This window comes from Bos javanicus, chromosome 7 (assembly GCF_032452875.1).
Source record: "Bos javanicus breed banteng chromosome 7, ARS-OSU_banteng_1.0, whole genome shotgun sequence".
Classification (NCBI taxonomy): Eukaryota; Metazoa; Chordata; class Mammalia; order Artiodactyla; family Bovidae; genus Bos; species Bos javanicus.
The window spans coordinates 32897037-32912666 of record NC_083874.1 but is presented as its reverse complement, the minus strand read 5'-3'; the positions used below and the strand labels follow the sequence as shown (position 1 = coordinate 32912666).

The window sequence follows — 15630 nt, the reverse complement described above, 5'->3', positions numbered from 1 at the left end:
GTTATGTGGCTTATGAAAAAGAATAAAACAATAATAAATGACAGAATATGCAGTAGTAGGATTTTTTTTTTAATATATCATGGTCATTGACATCTTCTCTTAAAAGATGCCGTTTAATCAGAGAATTGATGGGAGTAAAGGGGTGAACTACGTAGAACTGCTGGAAGTGAAAGGGTGAGCTTAGTGGATGACAAGGAGGGAATCTGTTTTGGCAGAGGAATAGTAAATGCAAATGCAGTAGGAAATGCCAGGGGAGTGTGGTTGGTGTGTTGTAGAGAATTTCAGTGAAGCCAGTACGGCTGAGGGACTGGGTACCAGGAAGAATGGTGAGACATCAAGTCAGAGCAGTAGAGGAGGTTCATATCATGTAGGGCTGTCAGAGCCATTGTAAGGACCTGGCTGTTAGTCTTCCTGAGATAGGAATTAACCACTATAAGATAGCAGTCCATTGGAGGGCATTGAGGAGAAGAATGATGTATTGTTTAAAAGATTACTGTGACTGCTTTGTGGAGAGAAGGATGGAAAGGTCAAGCTGGGAATCAGGGAAAGCAGAGATCAGTTAGAAGAGTTTAAATTAATTCAAGAGAGGGGTGATGTACCTTGGGAGAGTATGAGTGTTCTGAACATTTACAACTTTGGAGCAAATTACCCCTGATTTAGTGGCTTGTACATCAACCATCTTATTATACATCACGTTTTTGTGGGCCAAGGTTATAGGCAGGGTTCTCTGCCGGGCAGTTCTGCTTCATGAGGAGCAAACAAGGGTAATTTGGAGATATTCAGCTGGTATCTTATTTGTTGATCCAAGACAGCTTCCTCTACCTACCCAGGGTCTCTCTACATGGTCTATTCAGTATTCAGACTACCTACATAGTTGTTTAGAACTCCAGCAGCAGGTATCCCAAGAAGGCAAAAGTGATAGTTACCAGTGTCTAGATCTAGAAAGTGCCACACCATCCCTTCTGTCACATTGTAATTGTCAAAGCGGTCACAAAGTGCACCCAAATTCCAGGGTTGGGGACTTCGACTTATCTCTCTTTTTTGAAAATTATTTATTTGGTGACACTGAGTCTCAGTTGCAGCATATGGGATCTAGATCCCCAATCAGAAATCGAACCTGGACCCATGCATTGAAATCACAGAGTCTTAGCTACTGGACAGTCAGAGAAGTCTCTAAACTTTATCTCTTGATAGGAGGACTCTCAAAGACTTTGTGGCTATATATAAACTGTTGCAACACAAGAGGTACAGGCTATGAGAAGTGACTAATTCTAAATAGCTTTAAATGTTTAGGTTTGGCCAATGGATTAAATATGCGTTTGAGAGAAAAAGAAGGATCAGGGATGGCTCCATGATTTTTGATCCAGACAACTAGAGAAACAGAGTAGTTTACTGAGATAGGGAAAACTATGGGAAGGAAAATCAGAGTTCATGGTAAGTTTTCATTTTGTGCATGGCAAGTTTGAGTTGCTTGTTTGAGAACCCAGTGGACATATCAAATAGGCTGTCAGGTATATGGTTCTGGAGTTCACGAGAAAGCTTTGGGCAGAGGCTGTCTGTGTATAGATGGTATTTAAATTAATGTGACTGCATGAGTTTCATTTAGAGAGGAAGAGTAGGTGGAGGAGAGGAGAAATCTAATTACTGAGCCTAAGGGAAGTGCAAATATTTGTAATTATTAGGAAATGATGAGAAACCAGCAAGGAAATCAAGAGTAGGTCATGATGTAGAAGTACCAAGGGAAAATGATGTCTAAGAAGCCTAGAGAAATCATTAGATGGAGTAGGGAATAATCAAATTTGTTACACACTGATTACACAAATGAGGACTGAAACTTGAATATTTTCTTGGAGCCTAGATTGCTGATGACCCTTATAGGAGCTATTTTGTTTGAGCCATAGAAACAAAAGCCCGTATGAGTGGCTGCAAGGAAAAAAAAAAAAAAATCTGGGAACAAGAAGAGAAAGCTTGCATGGACAAAACCTTAATACACTTTCTAGAATTCCTCTTGTCTGCCAAAAAGAAACACCCTGTTCTCTTTCTGGCCTCAATATCTGAACAGGGGCAAATGGATGGCCCTGGGCATTTGTATCACTTAAGGGTATTTGCCAAAGCTGATGTCTATGATTTAAAGAATGTCAACTAGAGTTGTTTCTGGTCATTGAATATGCTTCTATTTGTCTCCTGACACTGTTAAATATACAGAAGGTTTCATCACTTCGAATTTAAATGCTTGTTTAAAAATGCTTTCTTACTATTACGTCAAATGGCAAGAGGACTAAATTCCAGTTTCAGTTGCATGAAGAAAAAAATTGAATTTGAAAGCCTTTGGGCTTCTACTTCCCAGCTGGTCATAGTTCACAGCATTATCTACTATCTTACTAATATTTCCTGCCTTGTCTATGAATATATTTATGTGTGAGCTGTTGATATCATTGTGGCAAGGCATCAGCCTTCTCTTGCACTAACTTAGTAAAACTTTTTAAGGAGCACAGTGAAAAGTTTCAGACTTAGAACTCTCTGGAGTAACAAACTACTGCTGCTGCTGCTGCTGCTGCTGCTGCTAAGTCACTTCAGTCGTGTCCGACTCTGTGCAACCCCATAGACGGCAGCCCACCAGGCTCCCCCATCCCTGGGATTCTCCAGGCAAGAACCCTGGAGCGGGTTGCCATTTCCTTCTCCAATGCATGAAAGTGAAAAGTGAAAGTGAAGTCGCTCAGTTGTGTCCGACCCTTTTAGCGACACCATGGACTGCAGCCTACCAGGCTCCTCCGTCCACGGGATTTTCCAGGCAAGAGTACTGGAGTGGGGTACCATTACTCACTAGCTAATACTGATGACAATGATGTTAATGGTAGTAATATCACCTCTACATCATGATGGCAAAGAAAAAGAAGGTGCCATGCTAATTATATTACACATATTCTCTGAAAGAATCTTTCCTGTAAACTGAGATAGGAATTACTCTTGTCATTTTACAGATGAAGAATAGAGATTTAATGAGGTTAAATAACTTGGCCAGTGTCATATATCTAATCTGTGCAGTCAACTTGGAAAGGCAGGCAGAATCTAGAGCTTATAAGACTTGAATGCTGTCTTCCCTTTACTAACTTTAATTTATTTAATGAAATAAAGATAACGATTGATGTACTTATTCCTCATTGTGAGTAATGTATATAGGTGTGTGTGTATGTATAACTTTTTATAAAATACATACGTAATTTTGAGATAATTTCTAAAATGAAGATTGGAACATAATTAGTTTAACCCTCTGATTGACCCATTTTTTAAGATCTCTTTCCGAGAACTTTTTTAAAATTTATTTTTTACTGAAGTTAAGTGAAGTCGTTCAGTCGTATCTGACTCTTTGCGACCCCATGGACTATAGCCTATCAGGCTCCTCCGTCCATGGGATTTTCCAGGCAAGAGTGCTGGAGTGGATTACCATTTCCTTCTCCAGGGGATTTTTCCCTACCCAGGAATAGAACCCGGGTCTCCCGCATTGCAGGCAGACGCTTTACCGTCTGAGCCACCAGGGAAGCCCTGCCTACCAGACTTTTACTGAAGTATAGTTAAATTACAGTGTTGTGTTATTTCTGATGTACAGCAAAGTTATTAAGTCATGCATATATATGTTTATATAGATTTATATATTCTTACGCATTATGGTTTATTATATGATATTGAATATAGCTCTCTGTGCTATACAATAGGACTTTGTTATTTATACATTCTATGTGTAATAATGTTTACCTCCTAATCTCAGACTCCCAGTCTAGACTTCCTCTATCTACTTCTCCCTTGGCAAAGGGGGAACATGTCTGTTCTCTATGTCTGTGAGTCTATTTCTGTTTCATAAATGAGTTCCTTTGTGTCATATTTTAGATTCTACATATAAATGCTACTATGTGGCAATTTGTCTTTCTCTTTCTGACTTATCTAACCTAGTTGATCTCTGGGTCCATTCATGTTGCTGCAAATTTCATTTTTTATGGCTGAATAGTATTCCATTGTGTGTGTGTGCACACATGCGCATTTGTGTGTGTGTGTGTGCTCATCTTTATCCATTCATCTGTCAATGGACATTTTGGCTGCTTCTGTATTTCAGCTATTGTAAATAGTGCTACTCTGAACATCAAGGTGAATGTATCATTTCAAATTAAAGTTTTCTCTGATAAATGCCTAGGAGTGGAATTGCTGGATCATATGGCAACTCCGTTTTTAGTTTTTTGAGGAATGCCATACTGTTTTCCATAGTGACTGTACCAATTTTCATTCCCACCAACAGTATAGGAGAGTTCTCTTTTCTCCACACCCTCTCCAGCATTTGTTATTTATAAACTTTTTAATGATGACCAGTCTGACCTGTATAAGCTGGTACCTCATTATAGCTTTAATTTGCAAGTCTCTAATAATAAGTGATGTTGAGCATCTTTTTTATGTGCCTATTGGCCATCTATATATTTTCTTTGCAAAAATGTCTATTTAGGTCATCTGCCTAATTGGGGAAGTTTTTGTTGTTGTTGCTGTTGTCTGAGCTGTTTGTATATTTTGGAAATTAAACTCTTGTCGGTCATGTCATTTGCTACTATTTCTTCCGAGTCCATAGGTTGTCTTTTTACTTTATGGTTTCATTGTTGTGTAAAAGCTCGTAAGTTTGATTAGGTCCTATTTGTTTACTTTTGCTATTATTTCTATTGTCTTGAGAGACTGACCTAAAAAAGCATTGCTATGAATTATATCAGAGAATGTTTTGCCTCTGTTCTCTTCTAGTAGTTTTAGAGGTCATGTCATATCTAAGTCTTTAAATTTTGATAATCTTGTGATTTTATCTTTTCTTTTGTGGATGTGGTGTATCACATTGATTGATTTGCAAATTGTTGAACCATTCCTGTGACCCTGGGATGAATCCAACTTGGTTATGATGCATGGTCTTTTTTATGTGTTGTTGGATTCAATTTGCTAATTCTTTGTTACAGCTAATGTAATGCCCAGAATTGACTCCTTTGAGAGAAAAAGCTTAACATTTTTTACAAAAAGTCTTTCTGATAGTAAGAAAAATGCCTACTTCTATACACTATCCTTTTCCCATTATTATCCTAAATTGAGCTATTACTTAATCATGCTGTTACTTGTTCTTATATTCTTGCCTGGAGAAATCAGAAAAATATTTTTAAATTTTAAAATCAGTGACTATTTAAGCTGGGATGTTGCTGTTTTCCTGCTTTTGAACTTGAACTGAACAATTGGTTTTACTTGGGTCTCCAGTCTGTTGGCTTTTGGAATGAAGCCTACAGTATTGGCTCTCCTGGTTCGCATGCCTTTGGACTGGTGTTGGAACTACAATATTAACTTTCCAGCATTTTCAGCTTACTGACTGCAGATTGCAGGACTTCCTGGCTTCCATAATCATCTAAGCCAGTTCCTTATAATCCTTCTCTGTATTCCTCTCTCTGTATGCATTCAGTTTCTTATGTTTCTCCAATACAGACACTGTTTTTTAAAAAGTTGGTTTACTTATGCTGGCAGATTCTTCTTTTTTTTTTTTTTTATAAGCATGGGTGAATTCCAGGAAATGGTTCAAAATGGGTGAATAATGGGATATTCTTGTGCTTTCACGCTAATATGATTCACACATAACTATATATAGCTATGTGTACAGACAGAAGCAGTGTGTGTTCCAAGGATGTGCTTTGAAATATTTAACAAAGAAATCCAAGCCAAAAGGTATTGTATTTTCATCTCAAATGTCCTTGTTTAAACTCCTGCAGTTTTCATATTGAGAAGTCACTAGCATACGTAATCTCTGTCAGCAAAGGCTGCAAACTGAAAAATGTCGAAGCTTGAGAAACTGTATTGTTGAGGTTTAGAGGATGACCTTGGCCCATCCATGTTCACAATGGACAGTAACTTGATTAGCACATTAGTTCAGGTTTGAGAAAATCAATTAGGAACAAAGAAATAGTACCACTGTTTTCTTCCAGATAAGTTTTCATTTTGTGGGTTTCTTCTGTTCTGAAACACTGACCTCTCCATGATGTTTTTAGAAAACACTGTTCCCTGGAACTGCTCTCAAATCTTTTTACACATGTCAGAGCAACACTAAAGAACACACAAATGTTTGCTTTAGTTAGATAATATTTGAAGTTCCTTCTGCTTTTGTTAATATTGACCTTCTTAAAGAGAACCAAAAGTGGAGTTGCTCAGTCGTGTCCGACTCTTTGCAACCCCATGGACTGCAGCCTACCAGGCTCCTCTGTCCATGGGATTTTCCAAGCAAGAATACTGGAATGGGTTGCCATTTCCTTCTCCAGGAGATCTTCCCAACCCAGGGATCCAACCCAGGTCTCCTGAATTGTAGGCAGACACTTTACCATCTGAGCCACCAGGGAACTTCTCAAAAGGGAGGTAAATAAGGACACAGAAGGAGGAATGACAGGCCGGAAACTGCAGAGTAACAGGTCTCATCTGTTAAGTAATGGCCATGTAATAGTAGGCACCATGCCAAGAGTTTTAGTATTGTTGTCTCAATTTTCCAGCAATCAGAAATGGAAATGCTATTGTTATGCTAATTTGTACAGATTTAGAAAACTAGGACATTACCAACTTACATAAACTCACACTGGTAGAAAGTGTATGTGCATGCTAAGTCACTTCAGTCGTACCAGACTCTGCGACTCTATGGATGTGTCACCGACCAGGCTTCTCTGTCCATGGGAATTCTCCAGGCAAGAATACTAAAATAGGTTGCCTTTCCTCCTCCAGGGGTTCTTCCAAGCCAGGGATTGAACCCGAGTCTCGTAAGTCTCCTGCATTGGCAGGTGAATTCTTTACCACTAGTGCCATGTGGAAAGCCCAGTAGAAAGTGACTTGAGGTATAATTTAAATGCAATTTTTGAGTAATTCAGAAACCAAACTCTTAATTGGTATGCCAACTTATGAATGAAGAAAAGAGATAGAATAAAGAGAAAGAGGGAAGTGAGGATAAGATAAAAAAGAAAATTAATTTTAAAATATTTCATTGTAAAATATATTTTTTATTATAAAATATTTGGTAAAATAACAGAAAATTGGAAAAAGTCAGTCAGACAGCCACAAACTATAGGACCTCTTTTATATTTTCCCTTAGTTATTATGCTATATGTAAATTTGCTTGATTGTGTTCCTATTATACATGCGCTTTAGTTATTTTATTTCCTCACTTGGGATTTCCCTGGTGGTCCAGTGATTAAGACTCTGTGCTACCAATGCAGAGGGCCGGGGTTCAGTCCCCTGGTCAGGGAACTAAAATCCCACATGCCAGACTGCATGTCACACAAACAAAAACAAAATTTTCTCACTGAACATTTACCTTCAGTATTTTCCGAGTTATTATAAATCTTTGTAAACACGTTTATGTGGTATAATATGTTAAGAAAATGAACCCACAACATACTTATGTTTGTTGAAAGCATTTAGTTGTTCTCTCTGATACACACTACAAATATGAACACCAGTATCCACACAACTTTTTCCCAGTTTTGGATTAGTCTTATATCTCTGAATAATTATTTTATGCAAACTTCTAAAATAGTAGACTCTTGACAATTTTTTTTTAATTTAATTTTATTTTTTAACTTTACAATATTGTATTGGTTTTGCCATATATCGAAATGAATCCTCCACAGGTATACATGTGTTCCCCATCCTGAACCCTCCTCCCTCCTCCCTCCCCAAGGATGTTATTAACAACTACCCTCTTATATAGAATTGCTACCCTGAAAATAAATTTTAAAAACCCTTAACATCCAAGCCTTTTCACTCTTCCACAGTAAATTTCCTTGTGATAAATTGTACATCATTTATTTTTAAGATACAGCATCTCAGTGTTAACTTTCCAAAAATCTTAGAATACTGATAAGATTCTTTCCTACAACTGTGACACCTATTTTTTTAAAAAAATTCTTCTTTAGACATTGCAAGTAAGTCTTTTATCAATACGTATTAGGAATATTCAAATGAAGATTAACTCTTTCACAAAGTAAGCACCGTGTTCATAAATTTTTTATTTTATTTTATTTTATTTTTATTTTATCTTCTTATCACCTTATCACCACTGCTTATCACCTTTAGTTACTTAGACTTTCATCATCATATTACTGAAGTGTAAATCACACACCTGACTTGGTTTTCAAAATCATCTATGGAGTTTTGAGTCCAGAGAGATTATCAAAGCATATTATTATTATTATTTTTTTTTTTTTTGGTCTTGCACCTCTTCACCCCTTTAAATTTGAGAGAAAGGGCTATAGTATTCCTGGGGAAAAGACTGTTCACTGAACTTATAGCAGAGGAAGTTCTAGTTTCTAAAATTTTGTTTTTTGTTCTAATTATACCCTCAATTGTATCTTGGTTTCCTAGTATTCATGTAGTCTGTCAAAATTTAAATCTATATGGAATGTTGGAAGAGGCTGATTTTTCTAGTTTTATGGCTGCATTTTAAACAGTAGGCATCCTTTGAATTTGAATATGTTTAATGTCAATAAATAATTTAATGGTTTAACATCCTGACCTTCTCCAACTGTGGATAATCACATATAATGAATATTAAGTAACTGAACACAATGGTACAGTGAGGAAGAAACCTACTCACTAAAAGCCTGAATACAAATATGAACATAAGATGTAAATATAAGAATTATAGGTATATACTGACCTCTAAAATGCTTATATTTTCAATTAATACAGCAACTCTGGAGCCAGGTACAATTATCATCCCTATTTTATAGATGGGAAAACTGAATCATATAAGAAAAGGCAAACAATTAAAAAGGTTCTATGTTTAGTAGCATAGTCAGTCATGTCTGACTTTTTGCAACCCTATGGACTGTAGCCAGCCAGGCTCCTCTGTCCACGGGGATTCTCCAGGCAAGAATACTGGAGTAGGTTGCCATTCCCTTCTCCAGGGGATCTTCCCAGCCCAGGGATCAAACCCAGGTCTCCTGCAATGGAGGCAGATTCTTTACCATCTGAGCCACCAGGGAAGCCCATATTAAAAAAGTAAATTGACTTATTTTGACTTCAGGAGTGTGCTATTTAGCGGATAAGAAGGAGATCTTCTGATTGGCACATTCTAGGACAAGTTTGTAGACTATTTGATGTATTTGTTGGTGGGTGACTGGGTAAAGAACCATAGGTTTGAGTTGACCATAGGTTAAAGGTGGGATGAGGAGTGAAATCTAAGAATGAAAACTGAGTGAACAAAAATGTGTTTCAGAGAAATTTTTGAATGGATTTAAAATCAAATAATTGGGAAAGATTTCACTGTGAGAGAATAAAGCGTACCTGGGGTTTACAGTGTTGTGCATTTTTTGCCAAAAATATTCATGTGTCATTAAAAATGGAAAGAACTACATTTTTAAAAATAATCAGTGAGAACAAACTCTGTTGAAGAAATACCTGTGACAAAATGGATGAGGACATACTGTGAAGGCCTTTAACAATAATCTGGAGTTTTTTATCAAGCAGTTAAGATATTTAGGACAGTACATTCTGATTCATTTTCTTATTTCTTCCATAATTGGTGATATTTGGTATGGGAATATAAAATTCAGAATGGTTATTTCCAGATCATCTCTCAATTAAAAAATGCCCCCCAAATGTGAGAGATCTAAAATGGTCTTAAGTATAATTGTAAATGGACATTCCAAAAGTTAGGCATCCTGCCAAATCAATTTTCATTATCTGTTGCTGAATAACAAATATTTCCAAAACCTGATGACTTAAAACAGCCATATTCATCCATTACCTCTGGTGGTTTCCATGGGTCTCAGCTGGAAGATTCACACATTGGAGGTTGGGACTACTTAAGTCTCATCCACACACAGATTGGCCCTGGGAGCCTGCTATAGCTATTGTTGGTATGCCTACCTAGGACCGCTTCATTTAGCCTGGGATTCCTTACAACATGGTGGCTGGGTTCCAAGAGCAAGTGTCTTAAGTCAGAGGGTGATCTAGTCTGAGGTCCTTTTGCTTTTTATTACCTAGCCTCAGAAATCATTGAGCACCACATCCCCTACATATTATTGATTAAGGTAGTTATTAAACTCTACCCAGTTTGAAGACAGAGAGACCCTAGACCTCACATTTCACTGGAGGATTGCCATCACATTTTTATTGAAATGTGCAGGAAGGGATATGTATTCGTGTATGTGTATGTATCACCATGCTTAGAAAATACAATCTGCCATTCCATCTGAGGGTTCTAAAACTTGCCAGGGCCTGGCAAGCCAGGTAGGAAGCAATGAGTCACACTTGTCTCCAGAAGATACTTTATTAAGCATGACAGGGACTAGGCCAACTCACAAGAGGAGACTTTATTTTTGTTTTTCTTTAGCCTGTACATTTTGGTGAGTATTTGTTCTGAGAAAATAGGAATTTACTTCATGGCATATGACTGGAAACAGATTTAAAAAATAAAATAATTGTGTCAAAGATGAAATAACTGTCAAGAATGGCATTGCAGTTGTTTGTAAATCTCATGACATTTGGACATGTTGAACTGTCAAGGCTAAAGATTAGTTGCCTGGCACAAAGACAACTCTGGAGATTGGTGGATTATATCAGAATGATGTTATTTGTTGTTCGGATGGAAACTACCTCTGAAGTACTGGGCACTCTGTCTGGAGGCCATCCACGAGTTGCCTAATATTAGGGAGGATACTCGACCCATTGGCCTAGCTGCTGTAATCAATTTAGGCATTTAACCCAGGCATTCCAGGAATTTGTTGCAAGTTTCAAAGGTTATCCTGACTGGGTTATGGATCTAACTTGACATTAAGTATCTGTTATGGACCAACCATTGTATGTTGCAAGTATAAAAATGAACAAGGTCCTCTCTGTCCTGTACTGTATCTACCAAAAGAAAGAGACATGAGAATAGGTGATTTCACTACAGGATGGAAGTGCCCTGGTAAAGAGGGAGATCTGTGAAGCAGAGGTCATTTCCATCACGATGTGGGCAGAGTGGGATTGAAACGTTCCCTGATGGAATCCAAGCTCCTAGCCTTTCCACCCCACCATATTGGCCTACTGTTGTCCTCAGTCTCTTAAAAGTATTCTCTAAAATTAAACAACAATGTGTTTACCTTTCCCCCATGGAAAAACGAAAGATTCAATTGTTGAAACAGCTTAACCATCAATGGACTCTGCAATGCTAAATAAAAACAAGACAGATAAGTCAATTCCACTCCTGTACTTGATGGTTTATTGAAGGAGGTCTAATTTTTTACTATTTAAATTTTAAGTCAGTGGACAGCAGCACACATCAGTATATAACAGTCTTAAGAACATTTTGCTCGTTTCAGAAAATGAAGAACTGACCGGGTGTTTCTCTTTGGTTGAAAATAAAGCTTAATTTTTGTTTGTCTTCCCAATTATTTACATTTCATTGAGAATTTCCTCTACAGTTCAGATTAGTATTTCAAGATGAGCATATATGTTTCAGATACATGTTAACACATTACCTTCAGTTCTGGTAGTCCTGTTATCTTGAAGTTTACTCTCCAAGATGAAATGAAATACAAAAATACATTTTAAATTGATATGTGCAAAATTATCTTGAATGTAATATGTTAAGCAACTCTCAGCCTAAATATTAGGATATTTATCTTTTGCTCTCCTTTATTTTGCTCTTTTAGAAAATATTTGGACAATCTAGTCCTTCCCTCTATGTCTAACATAGGATCCATATGTTATTTATACTAAAACCCAGTTCTAATAATGTTATTTTACTAAAGAGAGAAGTCCCAGTAAACATCCTGGATTAGAATCTTGGCTCTGCCATTTCCTAGCAATGTGACCTTAAATTGTTTAGCCTTTCTCGGCTTCAGTTTTATCCTCTATAAAATATGGATAATAGCAAAACCCACTTCATAGGGTTGTTATAGAATAAATAACTAAGCTTTGTATTTTAATAAAGAATAAAAAGTAAGCTCATTTGCCTAATTTTGCAAGGCTCTTTATAAAAGACACTTTCTGAAATGTATCTTATGCTTTAAAAATGTATGTTCCAACTGACCAGAAACATGCCTAATTTTCTGAATGTTGGTTTTTAGCTCCAACTTTCTCACCTTTGCAGATGCTACTCTCTTTCCCATCTCTATCTCCTTCCTCTTATCAGTTGAATGTAATGTAGCCTATTCTAAGGAAAATATCCGTAAGGTTTCAAAATATAGGAATGTCCAGCACAATACAAAATTTATTGCCATTTACACTGGTTTAGTCTGAGGATATGGGTATAGGGTGGTGATCCTTAGACTTACTGGCCAAATGGCAACAAGTGGAACGGGATCGGGTTCTTAATTTGCCTACCAAAAGATACCTTTAAGCTAATAATAGTTTTTCCCTTATCCATGATAGTAATCATGTCCTCCTTCTCTACTCAAAACCGTGTCTGTGATTCATAGTTGATTTATTTGATTTCTTATCTAGGATCATCAGCTAGTACTTTGTAAACACTTTACTGAAACATGATTGACTTAGAAAAAGATCAGATCAGATCAGATGAGTCGCTCAGTCATGTCCGACTCTTTGCTACCCCATGAATCGCAGCCCGCCGGGCCTCCCTGTCCATCACCAAATCCCAGAGGTCACTCAGACTCACGTCCATTGAGTCAGTGATGCCATCCAGCCATCTCATCCTCTGTTGTCCCCTTCTCCTCTTGCCCCCAATCCCTCCCAGCATCAGAGTCTTTTCCAATGAGTCAACTCTTCGCATGAGGTGGCCAAAGTACTGGAGTTTCAGCTTTAGCATCATTCCTTCCAAAGAAATCCCAGGGCTGATCTCCTTCAGAATGGACTGGTTGGATCTCCTTGCAGTCCAAGGGACTCTCAAGAGTCTTCTCCAACACCACAGTTCACAACGGGTTTGCCGCCAGGACACAGGTGTCGTGAAAACCACCATTAAACCTAAGCCAAAATGGGAAAGGAGAAGACCCACATGAACATCGTCATTGGGCACGTAGATTCAGGGAAGTCTACCACGACTGGCCATCTGATCTACAAATGTGGCGGGATTGACAAGAGAACAATTGAAAAGTTCGAGAAGGAGGCTGCCGAGATGGGAAAGGGCTCCTTCAAATATGCCTGGGTCTTGGACAAACTTAAAGCTGAACGTGAGCGTGGTATCACCATTGATATCTCCCTGTGGAAATTTGAGACCAGCAAGTACTATGTTACCATCATTGATGCCCCAGGACACAGAGACTTCATCAAAAACATGATTACAGGCACATCCCAGGCTGACTGTGCTCTCCTGATTGTTGCTGCTGCTGTTGGTGAATTTGAAGCCAGTATCTCCAAGAACGGGCAGACCCATGAGCATGCCCTTCTGGCTTACACCCTGGGTGTGCAACAACTAATTGTTGGCGTTAACAAAATGGATTCCACTGAGCCACCCTATAGCCAGAAGAGATACGAGGAAATTGTTAAGGAAGTCAGCACCTACATTAAGAAAATCGGCTACAACCCCAACACAGTAGCATTTGTGCCAATTTCTGGCTGGAATGGTGACAACACGCTGGAGCCAAGTGCTAACATGCCATGGTTCAAGGGACGGAAAGTCACCCTTAAGGACGGCAATGCCAGTGGAACCACCCTGCTTGAAGCTCTGGATTGCATCCTGCCACCAACTCGCCCAACTGACAAACCCTTGCGTTTGCCTCTCCAGGATGTCTATAAAATTGGTGGTATTGGTACTGTCCCTGTGGGTCGTGTGGAGACTGGTGTTCTCAAACCTGGCATGGTGGTCACCTTTGCTCCAGTCAGTGTAACAACTGAAGTGAAGTCTGTAGAAATGCACCATGAAGCATTGAGTGAAGCCCTTCCTGGGGACAATGTGGGCTTTAACATCAAGAACGTGTCTGTCAAAGATGTCTGTCGTGGCAATGTGGCTGGTGACAGCAAAAATGATCCACCCATGGAAGCTGCTGGCTTCACAGCTCAGGTGATTGTTTTGAACCATTCAGGCCAAATCAGTGCTGGATATGCACCTGTGCTGGATTGTCACACAGCTCACATTGCTTGCAGGTTTGCTGAGCTGAAGGAGAAGATTGATCGTCATTCTGGGAAAAAGCTGGAAGATGGCCCTAAATTCTTGAAATCTGGTGACGCTGCCATCGTTGATATGGTTCTTGGCAAGCCCATGTGTGTCGAGAGCTTCTCTGATTATCCTCCCCTGGGCCGTTTTGCTGTGCATGACATGAGACAGACAGTCGCTGTGGGTGTCATCAAAGCAGTGGACAAGAAGGCAGCTGGAGCTGGCAAGGTCACCAAGTCTGCCCAGAAAGCTCAGAAGGCTAAATGAATATTATCCCCAATACCTGCCACCCCAGTCTTAATCAGTGGTGGAAGAACGGTCTCAGAACTGTTTGTCTCAATTGGCCATTTAAGTTTAATAGTAAAAGACTGGTTAATGATAACAATGCACCGTAAAACCTTCAGAAGGAAAGGAGAATGTTTTTGTGGACCATATGTTTTGTGTGTGGCAGTTTAAGTTATTAGTTTTTAAAATCAGTACTTTTTAATGAAAACAACTTGACCAAAAATCTGTCACAGAATTTGAGACCCATTAAAAAAAGTTTAATGAGAAAAAAAAAAAAAGGCATCAATTCTTTGGCGCTCAGCCTTCTTCACAGTCCAACTCTCACATCCATACATGACCACTGGAAAAACCATAGCTTTGACTAGATGAACCTTTGTTGGCAAAGTAATGTCCCTGCTTTTGAATATGCTATCTAGGTTGGTCATAACTTTCCTTCCAAGGAGTAAGTGTCTTAATTTCATGGCTGCAGTCACCATCTACAGTGATTTTGGAGCCCAGAAAAATAAAGTCTGACATTGTTTCCACTGTTTTCCCATCTATTTCCCATGAAGTGGTGGGACCGAATGCCATGATCTTCGTTTTCTGAATGTTGAGCTTTAAACCAACTTTTTCACTCTCCACTTTCACTTTCATCAAGAGGCTTTTGAGTTCCTCTTCACTTTCTGCCATAAGGGTGGTGTCATCTGCACATCTGAGGTTATTGATATTTCTCCCGGCAATCTTGATTCCAGCTTGTGTTTCTTCCAGTCCAGTGTTTCTCATGATGTACTCTGCATAGAAGTTAAATAAGCAGGGTGACAATATATAGCCTTGACTAACTCCTTTTCCTATTTGGAACCAGTATGTTGTTCCATGTCCACTTCTAACTGTTGCTTCCTGACCTGCATACAGATTTCTCAAGAGGCAGGTGAGGTGGTCTGGTATTCCCATCTCTTGAAGAATTTTCCACAGTTTATTGTGACCCACACAGTCAAACGCTTTGGCCTAGTCAATAAAGCAGAAATAGATGTTTTTCTGGAACTCTCTTGCTTTTTCGATGATCCAGTGGATGTTGGCAATTTGATCTCTGGTTCCTCTGCCTTTTCTAAAACCAGCTTGAACATCAGGAAGTTCACAGTTCACATATTGCTGAAGCCTGGCTTGGAGAATTTTGAGCATTCCTTTACTAGCGTGTGAGATGAGTGCAATTGTGTGGTAGTTTGAGCATTCTTTGACATTGCCTTTCTTTGGGATTGGAATGAAAACTGACCTTTTCCAGTCCTGTGGCC

The 15630-nt window shown here is 38.7% G+C and overlaps 2 protein-coding genes across 6 annotated transcripts in view; both read left to right on the top strand.

Annotated features, from left to right (window-relative positions):
• PRR16 (proline rich 16) overlaps positions 1-15630 on the top strand; it is a 290552-nt gene that overhangs the window by 90139 nt on the left and 184783 nt on the right. The gene's annotated exons all lie outside the window — the stretch shown is intronic.
• Positions 12944-14640, top strand: LOC133251026 (elongation factor 1-alpha 1-like). The gene has a single exon (XM_061422979.1). The coding sequence runs from the start codon at positions 12959-12961 to the stop codon at positions 14342-14344; it is 1386 nt and encodes a 461-aa protein (XP_061278963.1). The 5' UTR covers positions 12944-12958; the 3' UTR covers positions 14345-14640.

Bases quoted from the DNA above. Each gene is read 5' to 3' on its own strand.
- LOC133251026 (XM_061422979.1), top strand. From the start codon at position 12,959: ATGGGAAAGGAGAAGACCCACATGAACATCGTCATTGGGCACGTAGAT.